At 40.7% G+C, this 26,040-nt stretch overlaps 1 protein-coding gene across 6 annotated transcripts in view; it reads left to right on the top strand.

Moving 5' to 3' along the window:
- IPO11 (importin 11) overlaps positions 1 to 26,040 on the top strand; it is a 297,412-nt gene that overhangs the window by 1,503 nt on the left and 269,869 nt on the right. For all 6 annotated transcript variants that reach the window (XM_048851650.2, XM_048851646.2, XM_048851648.2 and 3 more), the window contains exons 3-4: positions 8,182 to 8,325; positions 18,049 to 18,149. In XM_048851650.2, the coding sequence (XP_048707607.1) occupies positions 8,188 to 8,325; positions 18,049 to 18,149 (239 nt within the window). In that variant the 5' untranslated portion in view covers positions 8,182 to 8,187. The remainder of the gene's footprint in view (positions 1 to 8,181; positions 8,326 to 18,048; positions 18,150 to 26,040) is intronic.

The raw sequence follows: 26,040 nt of genomic DNA on the forward strand, positions 1-26,040 counted from the left end.
AGTTCTATAATCCTCAGATCCTTTTCTGCAGTACTAGTTCCTAACTAGTTATTTCCCATTTTGTATTTGTGCATTTGAATTTTACCTTCATAACAGTAGTACTTTGCATTGTCTTTATTGAATTTCATATTGTTGGTTTCAGACCAGTTCTCTAAATTATCCAGGTCATTTTGAATTTTATTTTTGTCCTCCAAACTGATTGCAACCCCTCCCAGCTTGGTGTCATTTGCAAATTTTATAAGAACACTCTCCCTCCTGTTTTCCAAGTAATTAATAAAAATATTTAATAGTACTGGGCCCTAGACAGATCCCTCTGATACCCTGCTAGATCCTCTCATTTTGACAGGAAGCCATTTAAGCTACTTTTTTGCTATGATTTTTTAGCCAGTTACGCACCCACTTCATAGTAATTGATTTTGGGCTTTAGACATATTTGAGGTTATTTTAAAAATAGGAGGCACAACAACATGTTCAGTGCTTTCTTTTGGGAAAAGGAGTTTTGGTCTCACATCATATGATCAGATGGGAAGTCCTGGGGACCAAACCAGGAACCATGAGTAAAATGGCATTCCTACTAAAGGAGAGATTAGCGCCACTCACTAAATAGAGGTACTGAAATTATGACAGATATTTTTATGAATAGTTCTGAAATAAAAGAAATCAGTAAATAAGTAGGTACCTAAGATAAAATAACCTCTGTGCACTCTGTCCTTGCTAAGAATCTATGGGATTGCTTATCCAAGTTTCCCAGAATGTGCCAATACTGTGTCTCCTAATTATGTTTTTATATATGAATGTAGAAACCTGAATGGCACTTGGTTATTGTGTGTGTGCGTGCGGGGGACCCTTCTATGTGGACATAACTCAACTAGTGTTTGTTGTAATTTAGGTAAATCATAAACTGGTTATTAGACATGGTTGTACTTGTAGTGCCTTAGCTTTTATTGTGGAGAATCGAAAAAGCATTGCTCTGGAGCATTCTTCAGTCCATGCCACATTCTGTTTGCCCACTTACTTGATGAAAAGTACAATAATATTAGTGTTTTAATTATTGTTATTGTCAGAGTTGGTGAGAAGATTTTGTTATCTGGGCTGGTAAATTTCCATGACACTAAAGGCTATTTACTGGCTGATATTTGAAATACCATTAGCAATGTCCTTTGAGGACACTGCATGTTCCAGTCTGGAGGATGTAAGTGGAAGTGCAGTCCACTGTAAAGAAATGTAGGTTGACTGCGTGTTAGCCACTTTTAATGTTGTCTAGGTTATGTGGACTAATTCCATAAACAAAAGTTTTGTTTAAAAGGAATTAAATTGGGGATAATGCAAAACCTTAATTGCAAATTATTCTGGGTTGACAAGTACCAAGAGTGAAGTATGTTTTGTGCTCATGGAAGATGCTTGACATTTTAATTAAGGTTTTGTGTTTTGCTCTGAGGAGATTAATGTATAGTATGTATTCTTATCAAATAGAAGCAGAGTGATGTTCTTTGTGAGTATGAGGAAGTTTGACAATGTCAGTGGAAATGTGCTGTGTGGGCATTAGAGTATAGTTGAGAGGTGTCTCATAACATGGTAACGTAACATGGTATTCAGAGCTGGAAATGGAACCCAGATATGTAATGTAGCATAGACCAGTCTTATCTACTCAGCCACACTGCCTCTCTTATAGAATCTGACAAATATTTGTGCTTGACTACATGCTCCATCCTAGAACTGGGAGAAGAACCTAGGAGTCCTGATTTCTAGCACTTTTCTGATGTTTAGTAAATAGTTGCTTAACCCACTCCCAAAGAGTTTGTTGATTCCTACTTTAATGGTGATCCACATAGAGGAAGATCTAGGAGGGGTCCTTATGGCTTCACATGGTAGAATTCCTGTTTTTCCATATATATAATATATATATATTTTTAATAATTGGCTTAATTCACACAGTGAAGAAATTTACTGAGGACGGGGATATTTCTGGTTCTATTCTAAGTTATGGGAAATAGTAGCCATTTTGAGTTAGGGAAGATTGTGACTATATTGGGAAAGGTAGGAAAAGACAGTTAATAGACTGTAATTAAGTAAATTTAAGTTCCTCAAATGTACATTCAAAGTTGGTAGATAAGTCTTAATTATATGGAAAATGTGAATAACAAACCAGCCATTTGATAGCAAAAGGGCTACAGAGTCAGATCACACAATGGAGAGAAAATTCTTGAAGGGCCCATTTTAAATTAATTTTAGTTCACAAACTGAGGAACAGATTTCGCTGAAAAATCTCCAGAAAATTTATGATGTACTCTCAGATTCTGTGCTCTAAGCTCAGGGAAGGTACACAGTGTTGCGTTACAAAACAAAGAGCTTGAATTCCAGCTTTAAGTGCGAAACTTAACCCCCCTTAATAATAGAAGTGTTACCATGCTAATCTAATATCTGGATAGTGTTTGGATCATTCTAAAAATGGAAGCTTGTAAAAGGGATAATGGTAAAATAATTAGCAAAACTATAGCCTGTGTTCTTAAGAAATTATAACTCATATAATTGAACTTGCTGGTGCATTATGGAATAGTTCATATGTAATCTTCTATTAAGCAACAGTTCTGTGCATTCTGTATTTCTCTTTTATTACCAAGTGTATTATGGGGAAAGTATAATCTTACATTCTGGAAAAGTCTTTGTTTTTGATGACATGCCTTTTCAGAAGATTTTTTGGTCTTTTGGAAAAATGAATTCTTTCGATGCAAACACCATCTGCCTCCGTTTCTCTTAAAAGAAGTGCTGTTGTCATTGGTGTTTCTTGAACACATTCTGGGTGCTGACATTATACATGTTTTCTTAATCCATGACATTTTCTTTCCCATAAAATGATACAACAAAGCTACATATTGCACAGCATTCTGGCTTTTGGTAAGCTCTTTATCTATATGTGTGCAAATGCTGGGAAGAATTGTTGCAATAATATTAAATTCCAGAGCAGAAAGATCTGCTGCAGAATGTTTGGCATACTCCATTCCTGTTTCAGAAGTGAGACAGGGAAATAATTCAGATAGGTGTGACTTGATTTTAAATAAAAATAGGCTTGGCAGGATTCAGTTTAAAGTGATAGATGTTGGTAAACATCAATTATCAGCGGAGATACTGAAACAGATGAAAAAAATCCGTTGATAACAGTTGATGTGAGTGCAGCCTCCCTGCCCGCATCAGCACTTGCAGGGATTGGATGGCATCGGCCCTGTGGTAGCAGGGAAAGTCCTGGGAGTTAGTGAGCAGGGCCATGACTCTGAGCTGCAGAGAGCTTCCTGTGCTGTCACAGGGCTGATGACCCCGATTCCTGCATGGGGAAGGCTGTGGTCCCTCCCAGCTATGACCTGGAGGAGGATGAGACCCTAGTCAGAGGGGAGGCCACCATGCTGCTGATTGGCTCTGACCCTGGGCAGGAGCTATTCCTGGCAGTCCTGGCTGGCCTCTGTTCTGCCCCACCAATACTGCAGCCTTCCTTGCACCTTGTGCTGTAGATGTCTGGTGTCACTGGCCCTGCAGCTTTGCAGCTCTGCTATCATGACTCCACTTGCTCAGCAGGAACTGTTCAGCATCAGGGTGGCCTACCCCATGCTCAGGTGCTTGTCCTCCTTATAGCTGTGATTGAGGGTCTCTGTTCTGCTGGGCCAGGACTACAACCTCCCCCACACCTTGTGGAAAGGTATCTTGGACCCCTTTACCATGTGGGGAGCCCCCTGCAGCCCTGTTGTCAGTACTGGGAACCTCTTGCAGCCCCACTGTCTGTGCTACCCTAACCCTACACAACCCCATAACTTCTTACAACCGTAAAAATAAAAATACTTAATTGTCAGAATTGAAAAAAAATTTGAATTCTGCCAAGCCTAAATATAAAATAGCAACACTGTTTAAATGCTAGATTTAGGTTACAAACTATATAATTTTAAGGGTTTGGAAAGAGATTGAATGAATTGTTACCACTTGGTGGCAATATAACATACTATTTTATCACAAATTGAGATTTCTGGCTATGAATGAGTTGTTATATTGGGTTCTTTAGGATCCAGGCAATGCAAGATTTACATGCTTTTGCTGAAGTAATCCTTTGATTTATTTCTTTATATCAATTTCCTTGCCAGTACTGTAGCTGTACCCAATTTATTTGTACAATTAGAATTTTAGTTAACAGATTATATTAACTAATTCATGTTCTAAACTAGTTAAATTGTCCAACTTTTAAAGGATCAATTTCCTCTTAAAGATAGGTTAGTTTTTAAAAGGAAATCTTAAACTTGAAATCTAGTTAGTTTTTAAAAAGTTAAAAAATAATTTGCTACTACCCTTGCCTCTGCCAATTTTTGTGGCTTTATTATAATTTTCCTATAATTCAAAAATGTTTTTTTCCTCCTACTGTATGAAAGACACGCACAAAGGAAACTAACTATACACAAAGTGTTGTCAACTGTGTACTGTTAAATTGTAAAAGAGAGAAATAGATTGTCTCTAATCTTTCAATTATGTAATATTACTGGCAGTTATGCAACACTTAGCAGATAAGTTTTTAGAAGTATTCGTTAAGTTGATTGCCTATTTAATATTATGCTTTGCATAATAATTTGATTGAATAATTTTTAAAAGAAGTAATTTTGTCAGTGTAGAACATAACGTAATTATTAAACTTAATTTCTTTCAGTTGTAAAGGGCCTATCCAAGAATATGTATGTTGTCCTCATATACTAAAAAATAGAAAATCTGCATGATCTAATATCAGCACTAAAACCCTTCTCACCACCCAGTCAAACTTCTCATCTCGGAGTGAGCCGTCATAAATAGATATGCAAAATTATCTGTTTGACAAAGGGGAGGATCAAGTTCCACATCTTGGGCCCTCCACCAATGTATCTAGATCCTTACATTTTGATCACTCAAGTTGTTCAACTGATGGGGTAAAACATGAGGAGGTGCTGCCTCTAAGATATACAAGATCCAAACAATAAAGAGTTTTATAAATAAAACACTTTCAAATTCATGTATAAATGTACTGGAATTTAGTGCAGAGCAGTGCTGAGCGCTGTTCATATATGCTGCCTGTGGGAAACGCTGCTAAGTAAAGGCAGCTGCATTCTGTGGTAGATAAAATTTTAGTGTGGTTTTCAGATGTAGCTCCAAGTAGAGAACCTTGCAGTAAGTCAAACTAGATGCAACAAAGTTATGGATGAATGTGGTAAAAGCTGTGTCCAAAAGAAAAAGTTGTAAATTTCTTGCCAGCCTCATCAAAAAAAGCACACTTGACCACTGCTGTTGTCTGAACAATATCCCTGCTTTGTGAACCTGATTAACAAAAGTCAGGCATACTCTCTCAGGACAGGTATTATTTAAGCCATTTTTCATTGCTTGTTCCTCTACCCTACCACAGTCCAAGAGATAAGATTGTAAACAGGGAGGTGCATGTTCATTGAATTATTTGAAACCTGTATTCAGTTTTTCTCTGTACTAAAGAAGCATTGTTGATATTAACTGCAAAAAGCTTCAGAGGGAGTGGAACAACCAAAAATTGTCTGGTGTTTTTCTGGGGTGAGCGTGAACAAAGAACAAAAAATATTTTGTGCTTTGTTTAGGAACCATTAAGAAGCAGAAAGGAAAATTTTGGATGTGAACTTTCTTGTTCACCTTTAAGACTCTTTCATGTGCTTATCACTGTGGTATGCAAATAGTATCTGTTTCAGGTTTTAGAGGAAACTTGTGCTTTGTTTTATTTTTCAAATGACTGACTGATTTTCTATAATTTAGGTGCATGAAATAAAAAAAATATTTTCTGCTAATTTGCATCTGTATCTTGAAATGTTTGTTTAGTACAGACTTAGAACAACAGCTTTATGTCCTATCTAATTTTATTTATAATTATTCCTAGGTTGTTTTCCTTTTTAAATTGACAAAACAGTATTTCTGCAATCATGTTAATTACTCCTGGGGGAATTCTGCATCACTGTGCATGCACAGAATTCATGTCCCTTGCAGATTTCTTTGCTTCCATGCAGGAGAATGACTTCTGACGGGGAAGCAAAGGTAAGCTGCAAGAGTGGTCATGCATCTCTCCCTGGCAGCGCAAGCAGGTTGGTTTGGGCACTCGGAGCAGCCAGTAGAGACGTAAATAACTACCCGGGAGGGAGGAGTGCTTTACAGTCCTGTGTGTGAAAGAGAGACCCCCCTCTGTCCCTTTCGCTCGCTATTGCATCATGCTTGGTGTGGGTATGGAGGGGCAGGCTTTGGGATGTTTCTGAGGAGGTAGGTGTGGACAGGCAATGTCCCCGAAGACAGAGCAAAATGTAGCAGCCTGCCTGCTTAGTGAATTGTTCCCATTCTCTGTGCATTCCCCCAGGAGTATAAAACAGGTGTAAAAGTTTTAAGGCTCCTTTACGTTGCCAGAGTGGTGTAAGGACAGTATGGTCTTATAAATGCTTATGGTACTTTAGTGATTAGAACTGGTCTAAATTTTTGGACTGAAAAAAATTCCTATCAGAATGTGCTCCAGAAACTGTTTGCTACTGACCTTTCTGGAGATGGTCAGTAGCCAATTTAAATTGTGAGTTTGATTCCCCAGCCCTCGCTTGCTCTTCAGTTGTCTATGATGTAACACTGAGCATATGGCTGGATATATTTGTTGACTAATAACTAGAAATAAAGGGTCAAACCTAGTTGCATTACTGTTAGGCACGGGTGTTTGGGGATTTCCTCCAGTGCTCCCTACTCCCATTCTCCATCAATTGTTCTGTAGTTTAAATAAATTCCTGAAATAATTGAAACCAGAGTGATTATATTGCGTTATTTTGACAAAATATGCAGAATTTTATATCGTGCGCAGAATTTTTAATTTTTTGCTGCAGAATTCCCCCACAAGTAGTTAATGTAACATTTGCTTCTTTTAATCGGACAGCAAGGTCATTATAAATTCACATTTAAAAGGGAAAGAAATATGAGAACAAATTTATATTTTGTGGCAAAGTAAGTAATTAGCATTCCCTGTTCAGATGAATTAGGTTTATGTGCATTAACATGGATGCCTAATGAGTGCAAATATGCCTAGAAAGTTCTATATCTTTTTGTCTCTAGTTTTGAAGCTCTACAATCTAGCCTCTTAATTTAAATAGATATAAAATGCTTAAATAGATGAGATTGTGTAAATTAACTATTGGAAATGGATCAGTTACTTTTAACAAAGCAACATTTTATTCAGAATAGGCAAAAGAGCTAATATTTAATTTTCACTCATCTGACACTTTCATATCATCCCAGGCGGTGCCCTGCCTTTTGTGAAAGTTAAAGCTACTTACAGTATTGTTGTGATCCTGTTGCGCTTTGCAGAAAGTTAACTAATAAAAAACGCCTCCAAGAAACCCTGACTGTTTTTGTAATGCTCTGGATATGGAGAAAACTTGCAATCATAGATTATGGGCTTGTTCTCCTGCTGAAACTTATGAAGCCTATATGCGCTCAGAAGGGCTGTCATACAAGTGAAGACACTGGAAGAACTTTGGCTAATTTATGTCCAAAGTTGTATCCTCTGCTACCAGACGAAAGCAATAAACAGCATTACTCCTAATACTTGTACCATTCCAGGGAAAAAAGGATAAACTATATCCTTAACTTATCACAGTATGAATGTTTATATTTTTCTTTTGTCAGTAGCCACCACTGAAAGTTAAAAGCTGCTAAACTTATATTCTTTCTGGTATCTTAACAATTGCTCACATCCAGTTTTCTCTTAGCATTTTAGGAGACGATGGGCTGCATGCTACTAATGTGGAAAAATTGGCATTAGAGAGAGAAAATAGTTCTGTGGATAAGGCGCTAAATTGGGACTCAGTAAATTCGGGTTCTGTCATGGTGCCCCAGATTTCCTTAAACAAGTCACTTAATTACCCTGTGACTTGGCTTCCCATCTGTAAAATGGGGAGCAGTACTCTGCTTTGCATAGGTGGCACGAGGATAAATTCATTTATATATTCAAGTGTTTAAATACTATTGTGTTGCGTGCCATAGAACACTATGTACATTTTTTTTTGTAAGGGCTTGATCCTATAAGTTGATTAAAACCAAATGTATGCTTAGGTGCTTTGCTGGATTGGGAGTGTAGTGTTCAGCATCTTTCATTAATCTGTACATTAATGTTTTTTCCTTTTTAAATATCCTTATCAGATTTTCATGGATCTCAATAGTGCCAGCACTGTTGTTCTGCAGGTCTTGACCCAAGCCACCAGTCAAGATAGTGCTGTGCTGAAACCAGCTGAGGAACAGTTGAAGCAGTGGGAGATACAGCCGGGTTTTTATTCAGTCTTGTTGGTAAGCTGGAGTGAAAAGTGCTATTCATTACATGTTCCACTATATATGGCTAAGTTTTGAAGAGGTGGGCAGGACACTTATTTATACTTGGAGGAAGTACCATATATACTCGATCATAAGCTGGTTAGTTAATAAGCCAACCCCCCTCCCCCGCCATGATGGATAAGTAAAAATGGAAAATTTTTATGACCCATTCATAAGCCGACCCTGTAATTAAGGGGTCAGCAAACTTTGGCTCTCAGGCCATCAAGATAAGCTGCTGGCGGGCCGAGATGATTTGTTTACCTCGAGCGTCCGCAGGTATGGAGGTAAACCTAAGTAAACAAAGTGTCCTGCACCAGCTGCTTACCCTGATGGGCTGGGACAGCAACTGGTGGGGAAATTTTTTTGGGGGGGGAGAAGCTGGGAGTCAGGGGAGTAGCCCCTGTGACCACCTCCCACATTTCCCTAGCCCGGGGCCCCCACACTCTCCCCATCCCATCCCTTCCCACATTATCTGGGGAGGGCCAGGGGAGGATGTCTCTGGCCTGGCCGCAGCATGCTCCGGCGGGCGGGGCCGGGCGGCATGGCCGCAGTGTGCTCTGGCGGGCGGGTCCCGGAGCTGCAGCTGCTTCGGAGGTTGTGGGGAGAGCAGCATGGCCATAAGCAGAGAGGCCCCGCCTCTTCCCTTCTGGCTCTGCTGGCTGTGCTGCCTCGCCTTGCTCCCTTTGTTGTGGAGAGGGGCTGTGTCCCACCTCTCCCTCTCTATAACCATTCATAAGCTGACCCTCTTCTCTGGTCCTTCCCTTTTTTACTAAAAAAATTTGGCTTATGAACAAGTATATACTGTAAGTCTTAATCTTGCTTCTGTAATAGTCTGAGAATGGTTTTCTCCTATTAGTGGTAGCAAATAAACTATTTTCAACACTGGTTCAGGAGTACTTGTTGCTAGTAACATGCCATCTGTGACAAGTCAAGTTTTTAATGTAGTTAGGTCTTCAGTGACTAGGTACTTGTCTTTTGCTTTAGTGAGTCATATCTTAATCACAAAGAGAGGGGAATGTAGTACTCTAAACTTCCACATGTTTGGTTTTTTTTAGAAGAGTTGATGTAGTATTTAAATGTCTGCATAAAAATACTCTTATTAAAAACAGGAGGCAAATCAATTGCCATATGTCAGACTATTATAGTAAAATATGACTGTGGGCCAAATCATAACATCTGCATGGAAAGGAGGAGGATGGGGAAAGTAAATTTCATCTTGCAATTTCCTTGGAATCATCCCATCCCGTGTGTGTGGTTTGCCTCTTGTGGAGTGCTGGTTGAGCATGGCCCTTCAAACCAGGTGCTGTCATGATATCCGCAGGGCTTTCCCACAGATCTTACTATATTTGAGGAGGGCTGGAATGTTTGCTTGGAGGCCCAGAAGACTCTGCATTACTCCTAATGTTTCCACTTCCCCTCTCCCAAAATAGCAGTAAGGTTCTTCAGGAACCATTATGACAGCAGTCCCAAACTTCCCCTCCCCACCGTTATAAGGAGATCAATTTGTGGAAGGTCTTAGAGAGGGTCAGCACTATGTTACCTGAGGAAATCTCTGCAGATTTGAAGGGGAATAAGTGAGATAATAAGTGCTGAATAACAGTCTTCTCGCTCTGCCTCTCTTGTCTGGCCACACTCCCTGAAACTGCAGAGCCTTAAACTTGTGGAAATCTGGTTGGAATTGAGGGTGAGGAAGGTGATACTTACACTCAACAATTCCCCACTCCTCACACCCTTGTGATAGAAATTGGTCCATTTCTATAGTTTTTCATCCCCCGTGTATGGAAAAATAGAAGTTGAGCTAGCCCTGTTTTTATTCTATAAGACAAGAATATTTAATTAAAATGTTTCAATAGCAGTAATTTTAAACTATGGTGATCTCCTTTTTACAATTTTTTTTCATTGAATGTTTTCTATTGTTTCTAAAACTTATAAACTTAAGGGGGGTTTTATCTCTTTGCACAACACATTGGACCCATTAATGATAAAGCACATTTTCAACAGAATATTTTTCGTTTGATGAAAAAGATCAGCAATGATAAAAGAACTGTTTCATTTGACAATAATGCAGCCAGAGCACATTGCACTTCTTTGGTTAGGGATCTGATGTATTTTTGTGCATTGCAAAATCAGAAGCTTCTTAAAGATGCGCATGTATCTCTTTTGTCTCCTGGCATAAAGTTGACATTGTTTAATTCCCCAACAGCTCTCTTGTACCAACAATTACCTTCTCCAAGATACTGTCTTTAAAGTTAATCTTTTAATTACTTCTGCGCCAAAATATTAAAAATTCTGCATATTTTATTTGTCAAAATAACACAATATAATCACACCAGTTTCAATTATTTTGGGTTATTTATTTCAAAATACATGTCAGCAAGTATGTCTGTAACAATACAGACAACAAAAGAGATTCAGGAAATATATTTTCACAAATAGATTCCTTACTAGGCATATTAATACAGAACTCTGAGTAATAATTCATATAAGCTACAACACAGAACCGTATTTCCTGCACCCCTCAGAAGCAGTGCAAAGGATTGGAGGAGTCATTGGTAATGGAGGAGCTGAGGAAGAGGGAAGTAAATTGCTCGGAAGGAGCCTGGGTGTGAACTTGGAGGGTTGTTGGGTATGGGTAGGAAAAATATGGAACAGGTTTTTTGGGGGGGCACGGAGGGGTTGTTAGGGAGCTTCCCCCATTCAGAGCCTGGCTGACCCCGAGCCTCTCCCATTCAGTCAGGCACATCTTCCCTGTCCCTGTGTGTTCCTGCACCCCCATGTGTCCTTGCACGCCCTGGCCGCATGTGTCCCTCCACCCCCACTCAGACACCCACTCCCCCCATCCCCATTTGGCCCTGCACCCCTCCCCCATGTGGCTCTGTACCCCCTCCCCATGTGGCTCTGTGCCCCCAGCCAGTCATTCCCCTGTCCCTGTGTCCCTGTACCTCCTCCCCCTGTCTCCATGTGTCTCTGTACCCCCACCCAACCACTCCCCTGGCCCTATGTGTCTCTGCACCCGCACCCCCCCCCGTTCTCATGTGTCTCTGTGCCCTCACCCAGCCATCCCCTCTCCCTGTGTAGCTCTGCACTCCTCCCCCATCACCATGTGTCCCTGCATCTCCCTACCCCCTGCAGCCTTGTGCCTCCACTTCCATTCAGCCCCAGTCTGTCCTCTTCCATTAGCCCTTATGAGCTGCTATCTCCCCATAGCCCGTCTCCTGACCTGGCCTTTGGCGAAGAAGGCAGGCTCTTTCTCTTTCCTTGCTGGTGGGGATCTGGTGCTTTGTTCTGTGCCACTGCGCTGTCAGGTGGATAAAAGGAGGAACTGCAGAAGTTATTTCCTGCTGGGAGCTGCTGCAGTTCTTACACCACAGCGCCATCTGTTGGGAAAAATGTGGAACTGCAGTAACAATTCGGCAGAAGCTTTTTTCTGCACAAAAAAATAAAAATATGTGGGTCTCAGTAATTATGCACACACGCAGTAGCGCAGCATTCCCCCAGGAGTATTTTAATGGAAGTTTTTGTGGTGTTAAAACGATTTAGAAAATCACATATAGCTGTGGCAAAAAGGTATCTTAAACACACATTTTTCCTGTATTGGGTTGCCTCCATTGCTATACTTTCCCACGTCTGCTGCCTAGTATTGTCCTTTGCACTTCCCTCTTCATGATGAGAATGGATTCTGAGGCCTGGAAGTGTAGCTTCAGACTCCTCCTCCTGAATGTCTTATGTATACAGTCTACTCCTGAGGGAATTCTGTGCTAAAAATTTAAAAATTCTGCACACAATATTTTAAAATTCTGCATACCTTATTAACACAATATCACACCAGTTTCAATTATTTTGGTAATTTATTTCAAATTATCTGTCAACAAATATGTCTGTAACAACACAGACAACAAAAAAGATTCAGGAAATGCTTTTTGACAAATAGATTCCTTACTAGTATATTAATACAAAACTTTGAGTAATAATTCATTTGAACTACAATACAGAAACATATTTCCTGCACACTTCAGAAGTAGTGCAAAGGCTTGGGGCACTTTGGGTTAATGGAGGAACTGAGGGAGAGGGAAGTAATTGCTGGGAAGGAGCTTGGGAGTGAACTTGGAGGGTTGTTGGGTATGGGTGGGAGAAGTATGGAACAGATTTTCTTTTTTTGTGGGGCGGCGGGGGAGATTGTTAGGGAGTTGGGGAGCCTCCCCCATGCAGACCCTGTCTGACCCCCTAGCCACTCCCATTCAGTCGAAAATATCTGCTCTTGTCTCCATGTGAGCCTGCACCCCTTCGCCCCCATCCCCATGTGACCCTGCAGTCCCGTCCCCATGTGTCCCTGCCACCCCTGCAGTCCCGTCCCCATGTGTTCCTGCACCCCGTCTTCATGGGTCCCTGCACCCCCACTCAGCCACCCCCTCCCGTGTCCCCATGTGTCTCTTTACTCTCCTTTCCCCCATCCCCATGTGCTCCTGGAACCCCACTCAGCCTCTCTCCTCCCCCTGTCCCTATGTCACCCTGCACCCCCCCCCCCAAAGTGTCCCTGCACTCCCAATACCATTCAGCTCCTGGCTCAATGCTGTCCCCGCGTTAACTCCTGTTCCCCCACCCCAGTCTGTCCCCCCACTAGCTCTTCTGAACCCCAGTCTGTTACCCCCCCATCCCCAGCAGCCCCATGTGTCCCATTCTGTACGTCCCCCCCCATATCCCATGCCTCCTCACCTGGCCCCGCGGTAGGGCACTGTGAGGAATGCAGCCTCTGCTCCCTGCCTCTGTGTGGCTGGCTGCTCCAGCGCGAGAGCCAGCTGCCTTCTGTTCTGGTGCCACAGCAGCCCCTGGTGGGTAAAAGGTGTAATTGTAGCCCCTCGCCAGCAGAATCTATTTTCTGTGGCGTAAAAAATACCTGCGGGGGGACATATATGAATAACATTGGGTATTATGAGATGATTACATCATATTTGAATTCTCTTATTCTTAAAAATTTCCACCATAAACCTTCTCCAATTAATATAAATTTTGGGATGTTTGTGTTTAATTCTAAAGTCAAATTTATTTCAGTAGGAGAGTTCTGGGTCTCTGCTTCTTTGTTATTAATCTTTAGAATATAAATCGCAACATTAAATTAACTATAATGTTATATCCATTCAGTATACTGTGTCCATATAGAGTAAAATATCCTGGGTGCTGTATAGCCCAGCTTCCAGTTTGCTATATCCCTTTGTCATAACCACATGGATATAATATTCATTATTTATTGTATTGGAGAATTGGTCTGAAAACAACAAGATGCAATTCAATAAAGATAAGTGCAGAGTACTGCACTTAGGAAGGAGAAATCAAATGTACATCTACAAAATGGGGAATAACTGGTGAGTTGGTAGTACTGTTGAAAAGGATGTGGGGGTTATAGTAGATCACAAACTGAATATGAGTCAATAATGTGATGCAGTTGTGATAAAGGCTAATATTCTGGAGTGTATTAACAAGACTGTTATACGTAAAACACAGGAGGTAATTGTTCTGCTGTGTTTGGCATTGGTGAGGCCTCAGCTGGAGTACTGTCTAATTCTGGGTACCACACTTTAGGAGAGATGCCAAAAAATTGGAGAGAGTCCAAAGGAGAGCAACAAAAATGATAAAAGGTTTAGAAAACCTGACCTGTGAGAAAAGATTTAAAAAACTGAGCATGTTTAATCTTGAGGGGAAAAAAAGACTCAGTGGGGACCTGATATGTCTTCAAATATGTTAAGGGCTGTTACAAAGAGGACGGTGATCAATTGTTTTCCGCCTAAGGTATGATGAGAAGTAAGGGGCTTAAGCTGCAGCAAGGGAGATTTAGGTTAGATACCAGGAAAAGTGTAGTTAAGCTCTGGAATAGGCTTCCAAGGGAAGCTGTGGAATTCCCATCATTGGTGATTTTTAAGAACAGGTGGGACAAACACTTGTCAGGGATGGTGTAGGTTTACTTGGACCTGCCTCAGTGCTGGGGGCTGGTATTGATGACTTTTTGGGGTCCCCCCAGCCCTACATTCTATGATTAGACCATATACTAATCTTGTTCTTCTGCATCTGGACTATTTCTTCTGCTCTCATGTCTGTCCTTTTGTCTTGATGATGCATCTTTGAGCTGCCCAGACTCTTTGATCTGACTGATTCCCAGTGATTTCTTTTTGACTTCTAGGACCAATGCCTTTGATCCCATTCAGATTGTTCTTGAGCTGATTCACCTATTCCCATGTCTATAAGTACCTGTTTACTTTGTTTTGGATCTGTCCTTCCGTTTAAATGACTGTCTAAATGGGAACCCCCATTTGTATCTTATATAGTTCTGTCTAAGAATTGTGGTCACCTGGTCACTCTTCACTTTGTAAGGGCTCTTCGAAAATTTGTATCAGCTGATTAACAATCGTCAATCGTTCAGATCTCTCCCTCGGTATTTTATCCTTGTCTTGATAATAGTGTAGACAGACAGTTACATCTCTTTATCTGGAGCCTGCTGGGGGCCTGAAGAGAAGGCATTTGTGAACCCTTCCAATTTGAATGAGTTCCTTATTGCCCTCTTTTAATATGGCATGAAAAATATTGTCCAGTATGTCCACCCTCTGTCCTGCTTTCAGAGTCTTGGCTACCATAGACTCTAAATTATGGGAGAACTGAGGGAAGGGTCCTTTCTGTCCTCACAGGGAGCATGAGGAGGCACAGGGCACACTGTGGACAGAGGGCCTCAGTGTGCACTGCTCTTTAAAAGAATCCAGTCTCTAGGTATATATGAGCCTCATGTAGGAGAGTGGAAATCCACACAAACAACTTCTTGGAGAACCGCTGTTACTGTATAGTAGGCAATGGCTCTTTCTGCCTTATTAGGGGAGGAAGGCCATCTATCTGAATCAAAGTTAGAGGTTCCAATTATGTATAGATTAAAAATAAAAGGAACATGTATTATAGGTGGGGCTATTATCACTTGTTAAGGTTGACCGACACTTTCCATTATAATACTCTGTTTTCATTTGATTATAACTTTTGTTAAATTTTGGCCCAAGTGGTAAAGTCTTCTATGCTGGGTTCTGTTTCTGGATGCATTTTTCTGGAAAACTTCAGCTAAAATATTGCAGCCATTTCTGAGTATGAAGCTAAGGAAAAGATATGTTGCTCTGCTCGTGATTGAGGGCACCAGAAATAAATTTGAAAAGTCCTAGTGCCCCCATGCTTGGGGTAGGGTTTTGAAATTTGGAAAGGGAGGTGGGCTTTTTCAGGGATATGGCTTTTAATTTCCCTATGAAAATCTGTCCAAATTTGTTCATGTTTTAAACCTTTTAAATATCGCACTTAGTACATACTCATTAGAGACTTCTTAGATTTTAGCTGCTAAATTCCCAAAGATTCTGACAAGGCTGGGCATGTTCCAGGCTGAGCAGAACTCTTCTTGCAATTGCAATTCTGGTCTGCTCTGGTTTCCTCTGAGTTTTCAGTAACCACCTGCTTGCTTGGCCCATGCAGCATATACAGGAGGAAACTGATTTTCAGAGAGGACAAGAACTGGACTTGCAAGAGGGTGGGTGTGGGAGAGTAAATTGAAAGGAGGAGTCTGGCAGGGAGACTGGGACTGTAGACTGGCAGGGGAGTAGTGAGGGGGAGACTGGGAGAGACTGGGTCTGGAAGCTGAGGAGGGAAACTGGGATGCAGAGACTGGGAGCCAGTAAGTGCTTGTGACGGGTTGGATCACAGAAACCCCCTTGGGACTGCCACCTGATGTGCTGGGACAACCTCTGAGCCCGTTTTCCCTGGCAACTTGGGACTTCAGTACCTTGCCTGGTTGTTCCAGACATGCTCGCCTGCTACAAACACAAACCCAGGTCTGAATCACGTCCCCCAAAAGCTGCTGGCTTAACTGAAAACAGCTTAAGAAGTGCTCCTGTCTCCAACACCCAGATACCCAGTTCCCAATGGGATCCAAACCCCAAATAAATCCGTTTTACTCTGTATAAAACTTATACAGGGTAAACTCATAAATTGTTCTCCCTCTATAACACTGATAGATATGCACAGCTGTTTGTTCCCCCAGGAATTAATTGCTTGCTCTGGGTTAATTTAATAAGTAAAAAGTGATTTTATTATATGTAAAAAGTAGGATTTAAGTGGTTCCAAGTAATGACAGACAGAACAAAGTGAATTACCAAGCAAAATAAAATAAAACACGCACGTGTAAGCCTAATACAGTAAGAAACTAAATGCAGGTAAATCTCACCCTCAGAGATGTTCCAATAAGCTTCTTTTACAGACTAGACTTCCTCCTAGTCTGGGTCGAGCAATCACTCACACCCCTGTAGTTACTGTCCTTTTTCCCAGTTTCTTTCAGGCATCTCTTTGGGGTGGAGAGGCTATCTTCTGAGCCAGCTGAAGACAAAATGGAGGGATTTCCAGGGGCTTATATAGTCTCTCTCTTGTGGGTGGAAACTCCTCTCTTCCCCCATGTAGAATCACAGCTACAAGATGGAGTTTTGGAGTGACATGGGCAAGTCACATGTCCATGCATGACTTAGTTCTCTACAGGCTGAGCCATTGCCCACATGTTAACACGAACATTTCCAGGAAAGCTCAGATGTGGATTGGCATCTATCAAGATCTAATGTTAGCCAAGTACTTCCATTTACTTGAATAACCCCTTCACACTATGTTGACTAAATCTGCGTTAGGTGCTTTCTACAGCAAATACTTTAAATACAAGCATAGAGCCAATGCTTATAACTTCAGATATAAAAATGATACATGCATACAAATAGGATGAATACATGCAGAAGAACATAACCTTTGCAAAGATATGTTACATGGCATATCTAGCATAAAACATATTCCAGTTATATCATATTTATACTTATAAGCATATTTCTATAAAGCATTATGGGGTGCAACGTTACAGTGTTGTTGGGGAGAGACTGGGATCAGATGAGGTGCTTGGGTGGGCGAGGGCTGGGATTGGTTGGACAAGGAGACTAGGTATTGTGCAACTGAATGGCAGGCAATTGAATTCTGTCTACAACTATTGTTTTGTGTTCCTGCAGAATTTAACCCACGGTCAGTTGTTAGCCAGCAATACAATAACCACCAAACCTGCAGATAGCTAGATACAGATATATATAAAACACACACACACAGAGATTTATACAAATGCCTCCATGTTCTTCACGCCAACAGTACATATTACTTTTCTCGATTCATTTGTTTAATTCCTCTAGTCAAAGCAAAAATACTTAGAGGGTGATGAATCAAAAATGCCCATTTTTTGTTGTTTAAATCAGTTGATCTATCTATGTTCTTATACTGCCTCCCTCACCATGCTCTGAGTATTGGATGGCAAGATAAGATAATCTGAGAAGGTTGTTGCATCCTCAGAGGCATCACTTAGAGGTCTAATCTTCAGGTTTGACTTATCTAGACTCCAAGGAATAAGAAAAATTCAAATCCAGCTAGCCTTAGCCTATTATTTTCCCATGATGTAACTAAATGGAGTTAAATCAATTTACTGTATTGAAGGTTCTTCTGGATGAGATCTTAGAAACACAGGTCTAATTTGCTGTGTATGTACATTAAAGATGACATGGGGAAAAATGTATCACTCATTATGATTGGAAGAAAGGGGAAGTCTTAACTTTGGGAGACTTGTGGACCAGACCAAGAAGTAAATAACGTTTTAACTTTTTTTCTTTACAGAATATCTTTACAAATCATACTCTGGATGTAAATGTAAGGTGGTTAGCTGTGCTGTACTTTAAAAATGGAATTGACCGCTATTGGAGGCGTGTAGCACCACAGTAAGTTGTATGTTTCCTTTGTTTACATGTTAGAGTAGATTTTGTTACAGTTTCGCCACTGTTTAAAAAAAAAATATATATATAACTGATAGGAGGGAAGAAATGTGCCTGGAAGTTATAAATAAGACAACTGGAAGGGATGTGAAAAAGCCAAATAACTCATTAATGAACTAGTTTATTCATACTTTGGCACTTACAATTTGGTCTGTGTTGTGTTTCTTTTAAGGACTGTGTTACCCAGTCTAGTCATGTTTACTAGATTTTTGTGGTAGGCACTGAACAGTGGCTATCTGAAAGTCTTAGTAATGACAGTCATTTGAAAACATTAAAGGCTCTTTTGGATATTTTATGGTTACTCTTATATTCTATTTGTCTAGAACTTGTACTGTAGGTGTATGTGTCAGATTTACGATCGATGTAGGAAATTAGAGATCAGGGAGATGTCTCGAAATCTATGACCTACACCCTTTCTGTTCCAATTTTGGGTCATTTTGATGATGTGGAAATTCACAATTAAGGTTCCACAAATAAACTTAAATTTCACCATTATTCTTGTCTACCAAACCATATACCTAAAATTTACCTGGGGTTGCTATCATAATATAATATGAAACCATGTATAACTATATATGTCTTACAGGATAGTTTCTTTTTAGGCGTAGATGTGGGTACAGATTTTTTTAGGACTCCCAGCACTATATCAGGAGTTAAATAAGGGAGGCATTTTGGGGTCCCGATCCAGTAGCTCTCCTATACAGTACAGTAATCTGTACAATAAGCTTCCAGGATTGTCACACACTATGTCACACTGAAGCCTACAATATCTGTTGAATAAGTGTGAAGTGAGGGAAACAGCTATGAGCGTGGTTGAGAGCTCTTTTTGTCCCGAATATCACCAGAGTTGATCATCACCAAGATGCATGGTCTGTTACTGTCCTGTTTTTAAGTTCTCAGCCATTTTGACTTTGAGTCTTGGACCACTGTGATGTCAGAGGTAACTCAACCAATCACCACCCTTACTCTACTCCTGATTTGCACGTAGCAGTGTCATTGATTATAGGAGGGGGACTTCACAGATGGTGGATCACTTGGCCCAGCTGCCTCACCTGTGTGACAACATGGGCTTGTAGCTGCTAGTACTACTTCTACTACTAATAGTGGGATATTATAGTCACAATATAGTTTGAATAGTAGATAATGTAGGCTGGATTCTCAAGCTGATCTTTCTGGAATTGGCTGTTCTGAACCAGTTGGTGAAGATGTGGCAGCATTTTTGTATTTTCCTTGCTGTATCTAAGGTGACTAATAGGAATGCCTTTTGCACAGGGACTACATAAACTGTTCTTCTGGACAAGAATAGTGATGGACACTGTGACCATGTTCAAGATCATTTGTTGTTTGCATTGTGTTTAGAAATTTGAGAATGAAGAACGTTGCCCCACTGTGCTGTCCAAACATATACAGAGAAATAGTTTCTACCTCATAGAGATTACAAACAAGGTTAAGAGAAGATACAGCTGTTGGGGGGAGGGAGGCAAGTTTATGTAGCTGTGCAGCGTACAAGACCTTAAAAGTTCATAATACAACACCCAATGACTGTATAATTCAACTGCTAGGGTATTCTTAAATGCATATTCTTATCGGCCTGCAATGCTGACATCTTACATTTGGAATTGCCAATCTTTCAGGGCCAAATACCAGTTTGAGTGAGGAGGAAGGCGCATACCTTTGAGATTTCTTTTCACAGAGAGATAAAGCTGCTTTGGTTTACACCAATGGTTCTTATTAAATAAGGAGCACTGCTCAACAAGTGGAAACCTACTGTGGCAAGAGGTTTATATTTATAGTATATTTCCATTTTTATGTGCCAGTCTTTATCTTAGTGGTAAAATCCATTGTCTTCTCCTGGGAAAAGTAAATTGGCTACAAGTTGAATTGTTTGCGTGTGACTCCATATTAAACTTGCTACTAGATTTCCATTATAAGCCCTATTTTGATCTCATTTCTAACTTCCTCTGGAAACTTTTTACATATTTCAAGGGAGATTTTTTTTTTTTTTTTAGAAAACTCCCTGTTAGTCAGGGAAGGTGTTTCAGAGATAAATGTCTGAAACATACTATCTTAGGGTGTAAAAGCGGTTCAGTTTATTAACTTTAATTTTATGCTGTTCACCTTTCATTTGAGAACCAGCCCCTTTGAATATTTCTGGACTGATCAAGTGGTTCATTTTGGATTGTTTGGTTCAAAGTTGATAGCATTCTAAAGTCTGTGAGCTCTATGCTAAATTTATGAAGGGTACAGTTCTTGCCATGAGGTGCTTTAAGAAGTCTACAAGGTAGCTTTAAAAAAATCTTTTTATATAGCAAAAAGGATATCAAGATATGTTAATTAACACATCCGTCATCTAGGATGCAATCTTATTTACATATTTGTGGAGAATCAATAAGAAACACCAATTATTGCTCACCACAAATTATTTAAATAAATTAATAATCTTGGGTCTGTGCTTGGGCTTTGTGGGAACTCCCATAAATCTAAATTTCTATTCTATTGATTCTACCAGAGCTGGCTCCACGCTATTCCTGCTGAGGTAACTGGAACACTGAAAATAATCTTCACTTCTTTTCTTACTTGCAACAAACTACTAAAACAGGAAAAGAATAAGAAGTTACATAACCATAATTTCTTTGCAGAGGAAGGCAGCTGAGTGGTATGCAATTAAAATACATATTGTCGCAGAGCATCAACTACAACACCAGTTTTCTAAAGATATCGTTCTTAAAGGGTTCTCAGACGAAAAAGCTCCAGGGATCTCTGCTGCATGCTCTCAAAAAAAATGTAACCGGTAGTAAGACTGACTAAGGCATGTTTGCTTTGTGAATAGATTAAGAATAACAATATTCTATATATTTGTACACACAACTATTTTTAATAGTGGCCTTTTGGAGGAAGTAACCATAATCATCTTGTGGTGTTGGAGGTGAAAAGAATGGGAGACCTGCTGGGGCCACAGGGAAGACAACAACCCCTATTTTATAGTTGAAGAGTTTTCTGGAAAATGAGAAGGTGACTCACTGAACTTCGTTAGGCCCCTCCATTCTTCCCCAGGTCTGGGAAAAAGGACTTGGGCATACCAAGAACTAATGTATGTTCACACCAGGGCTGACTATAACATCTTTTCTTCCAGTTGCTGATCTAAGCAATACTAGTTCTAGCTGCTAGACTGGGTAATAGGCTTCCTCTAAAGCAGATTTAATTGTTTGTACAGCACCTGGATATGTTGCAAGCATAGTAGTCTAGCTGCTTAAGCTTGATAAGTATGTACTTACTTGTCTTTTTTGCAGCACTTCATATCCCCTATTCTAGGAGAGATTGTGATTTCTCCTTTTCCTTTTGTCTGTCAAAGTAAGTAGATGCCAATGTTGTCTCTCTAGCAGTGTCATCACTTCTCTTCCTGACATAGGCACAGCACAGCATTTGGCCCTCTCAAGAACACAGAAGGTACCACCTGGCTTCTACTTGACATGGAGGTCTTACAGCTGACTCCCCATGGCTTCCTGTGGGCTGTTCAGCAGCCTAGAATTACTCCAGAGGGAATTCTGAGCCAAAAAATAAAAATTACATGCACAATATTTTAAAATTCTGCAAATTTTATTTGGCAATAAATAAATGTGGCTCCAGCATGGCAGTGGGGAGTACAGGCCACAGGATGAATTGAGGTGGGAGATCACCCTGAAGCCCCCACCTCCCCAGTACAGGGACTCGGCAGTGAGGCTGCATCTGACCCTGACACAGTGCAAGGGCTGGGCCTGCTCCAGAAACAACCTGGGGCCCTGCCCCGCTTTGGCAGGTGCACCAGGTGTAGGTGGGCAGGTTCAACCCAGCAGGATCCAAGTGTGGAGGGGCTTAGTGTGGGGGATCCAGGTATGGGGAGAGAGGCTTCTGTGTGGGGCAGTCTGGGTGTGGGCAGCTTAGTGGGAGATCTAGATGCACAGGGGCTCATTGGGGGTTCTGGGTGCAGGGGCAATGGGACTCTGCAGGGGATCCAGGTGAAGGTGGTTGGGGCTCAGTGGGATGTGTGTGTGGGGAGATGGGGATCTGGGTGTATGGGGCTCGGTGTGGGGGTCTGGGTGTTGGAGGAGTGGGGCTTGATGGGTTGGGGGTCCAGGTGCAGCTCGTTGGGGCTCAATGGGGTGGGGGTCTGGGTGTGGGGGGCTCATAGGGGGTTCCAGGTGTAGGGGGGGATAGGGCTTGTCAGGGTGAGGGGTCGATGGGCCTGCTTAATGGGAGAGCCCTAGCTGCTGCCAGGGGAATTCCCCTATCCCTTTTTCTTCCCCATTTCATCTCTCTCTGCCCCATTCCCCTCCCCTCACTCCCACATTCCCCGCCCCCTGCCCTATTCCACCACCCCTTCCTTCCCCACTGCCTTTTCCCCCCATCCCATCAGCCACCTTCCCTCATTTCCCCAGCCCCACCGCAGGCACTCACTGTTGCACAGAAAACAGGAAGGCTCCTACTACACAGAAGGGGATCACAACTGGCACTAGGACCCAGGAGGCAGTGTTCAGCTGCAGAGTCAGCACAGCTGAGATTCAGCCTCCTTCAGCTGAGCAGCTCTGCCCTTGCAGAAATGAGAGGGATGGTAGTGGCACATAACCCTGTGTGCCCCCCCATGCCTCGCCTCTGTTTGGGTCCCCCGAACTGCACCCATGTTTTCTGCAGGGAAGCACAGAAATTCTGGTGGGGGTGGGGCGTTTTCTGAGGGCACGCAGTCCCACAGAATTCCCCCAGGAGTATCAACGTCTGTAGTGCTGAATGCTATGGCCACTTCTCCCTCCTGCTACAAAAAAACACCCATGCCAGGGGCTGAAAAAGAGCAGGGGTTATTGCCCAGGCTGCTATGGCCTCTTTACAGCTCCCTGTTTGTTGCTGGAATTGGGCAGGGGCTATAATCTCGCCAATTGTCTCTAGGATTCTATCTGTTACACATTCAACACCTCCTTAAGTTGGTGCTTTTCCTGTTCCTCGCTTTTTTCTCTGGGGGATGTTTTTAAAAGCTGTCTTCTTTTCTGAGCTTGTGTTCCTTTGCTGCATTGTTTTTCTTGCTGTTGTGGATTGCTTTTCACTTGGTTCTTGTATATTTGGTGCCCCTCAATTAGGTTATTGTGGTAGCAACTTGAATAATGCTCTCTTACACCAAATTTATGCTTGGATTTGTGAGTGCTCAGGATAATTTGTCTTTCATCCTGGATTTCTGGTTTAGAAATAGTAACAGTTTATTAAAATGGTTCCAAAGAGAAATGACAAAAGAAAATATTTGTTTGAATGTGAATGTCTGTTTTTCCTCTTTCCACACTTCATAACACAGCAAGAGGAAGTCCCCCTCTTCCTCTCCTCCAGCCAAAAGAAAAAAAGTGTTTAATTGTCCAAACCTTAATGAGTTCAGTACCTCTGATGCCAACTCCTATCTTTCTGACTTCCAACTGAAGCAATTTAATAGTGTTGCCTGTCCTAGCTTTTCAGTTCATGAATTTTAGCACTGAAGTGAAGTTAATTTAGCAAATGGTACTACAGTCACTTTCTCTGTTAAATAATTATTTTCTCTGTTAAATAATTATATTACAACTTAAAATATTAAGGGAAGATCACAATCTCTCTCGGTTTTTGACTCTCCAGCAAGTCTTTTGCAGTGGGCTCAACATAATATGAATGGGCAATTCCCATCCAGCAGATGTCACTGTTGCATCACATGAGCTGCTTATCAATTCAGAAAAAAGTGTTCTGTAAACATGAGTTTCTTGTTTTTAAAGTGTCTTGAGACATTTTATTACATGCAATTATTAATGAGCATATTTTTGCTTTTTTCTTCTCTTGTGCACTTGACAGTACTTAAAAAGATCAATACATTCAGGATAAACCTCAGATACGTAACTTGTGCACAAATCAATTTTTCAAGTGCTTTTCAGCACTTTGCCACATTTGCTTATCATAAGATATTTGTGTCTGAAAATTTTTCTCCTGAATAGTCCATCTTCTCCTACTTGATCCTGTAGTAGAACCCTAATTCTAATCTTTCACATTGTGGTTTTTATATGAAGGATGAGTTGGGTGTATATATTTAACAGATATGACTATTGTGGGATTGAGTGGAAAGAAAATTTGGCATATGGGCTGAGTTCCTGTTAAATAACACACAAAATAAATGAAAACGTATGCAGAAAATTAGCAATTCAATTGTTTTTTTTAATGCTTTCTGTTTTTCCCAAGAGTATCCTGTTGTAATAGTTACTTTTACAATCAAGATTAAATTTCTTAATTGTAAGCACAGTAGCTTACAAATATCAGAAAATGTCACTCAGAAGTATAGGCTTTTGTGATTGCCTATTTTTTAAGACGTACTTGATATGTCTAACTCAGTGGTCCTCAAACTTCATTGCACCGCAGCCCCCTTCTGACAACAAAATTACTACATGACCCCGGGGAGGAGTAGGGGTGGGGCGGGGGAGAGAAGGGTGGAATGGAGCCCAAATACTGAACCCCGCCGTCCAGGGATGGGGTGGAGCTCAGGCTTCAGCTTCACCTCCAGGTCCCAGCAAGTCAAAAGCTGGCCCTTTTGACCTCATTAAAATGGAGTTGCCATCCACTTTGGGGTCCTGACCCACAATTTGAGAACTATTGGTCTAACAAAATAAAATTATGGTAATGTCTGGTTTTTTAAATGGAATCCGGATACTTCAGATCAATAATTGGAATTACTGTTTCCTGAACATATTTTCCACTTTTATAGAGCTATTCAAAAACGGTAGGGTAAAATTTTGAAAAGCATCCACGTCCCATTTCCAAAAAGATACATAAGCATCTAAGTCTCATTGAAAGTCAATTGGACTTAGGCTCCTAAGTGCTTAAATTCATTTTGAAAATGAGACTTAAAGCACTTTTGAAAATTTACCAATGTACTATAAATTTGTCTAAATTAATCTGGGGAGTAGGAGAGAGGAGAGTATATGTGATGTAGCTGGAAAGGAACGTCACTGAAAACTAGGAAAATTGCTATAAATGTTTGATGTAAGACCACATCTCATTTTGTTCTGTATTGTATTGCCTTGGACCTTTAAGGCTTGTCTAGACTAGGCTAAAAGGTATATTTTTAAGATAACATATTTTAAAGAATAGGGAACTTAGTAGTATTTGCTGGGAGAACTGAATCCTAGAAGGGAATCAGTCTGGCTAGTGTCTGGTACGTTTTTCTCTGTTGCTTGAGAAAACTATGAAAAGGAATGTAGATTCTGGAACTGTCAGCAAACTCAGGAAGATAACACTGGTTCATTTAACATTTGTAAGTGTCTCTCTGCAGCCATAAAGGCTTCATAGAAATGATTTAGGTGAAAGCTTACATTCTGCTGAAAATTATCATTTAGGTCCTTTGCTAGAGATCTTTCCATGTGCCAACAGTTAATGTGTGAGGTTTTTTTTTCTTTCAGGCACTGTATAATCTGTAAATCCTGATAAAAGGTTTTAAAAATTCCTTATTTTGAATGCACAGTATGCCATTGTCTAACAATTTTTTCATTCAGACGTCTCTAAAAAAGATATATAACTACAGTCGTATGGAATCTGGTATGTTACAGGAGTGAGAAATGGTTAAATTATATAGTAATAGATAGACTCAAATTGTTTAAGAAGTTACATTAAATAAATGTGAAAGGAAAGCTTAAAACTGTACTTGCATAAAAGTTGACTTCCCTAATCTGTTTTTCTAGTATCTTATTGCTATATATATCAAGAATTTTCACTCAAATGCTGCCTCTTCTAAAGGACCCTCAGTTTTCCAATATAGCAATATGTTTTCATGGCAGTAAACTGTGAAAGATGTTTCTGGACTTAGCAAAAA

Source organism: Caretta caretta, chromosome 5, assembly GCF_965140235.1.
Source record: "Caretta caretta isolate rCarCar2 chromosome 5, rCarCar1.hap1, whole genome shotgun sequence".
In the NCBI taxonomy this organism is placed as follows: Eukaryota; Metazoa; Chordata; order Testudines; family Cheloniidae; genus Caretta; species Caretta caretta.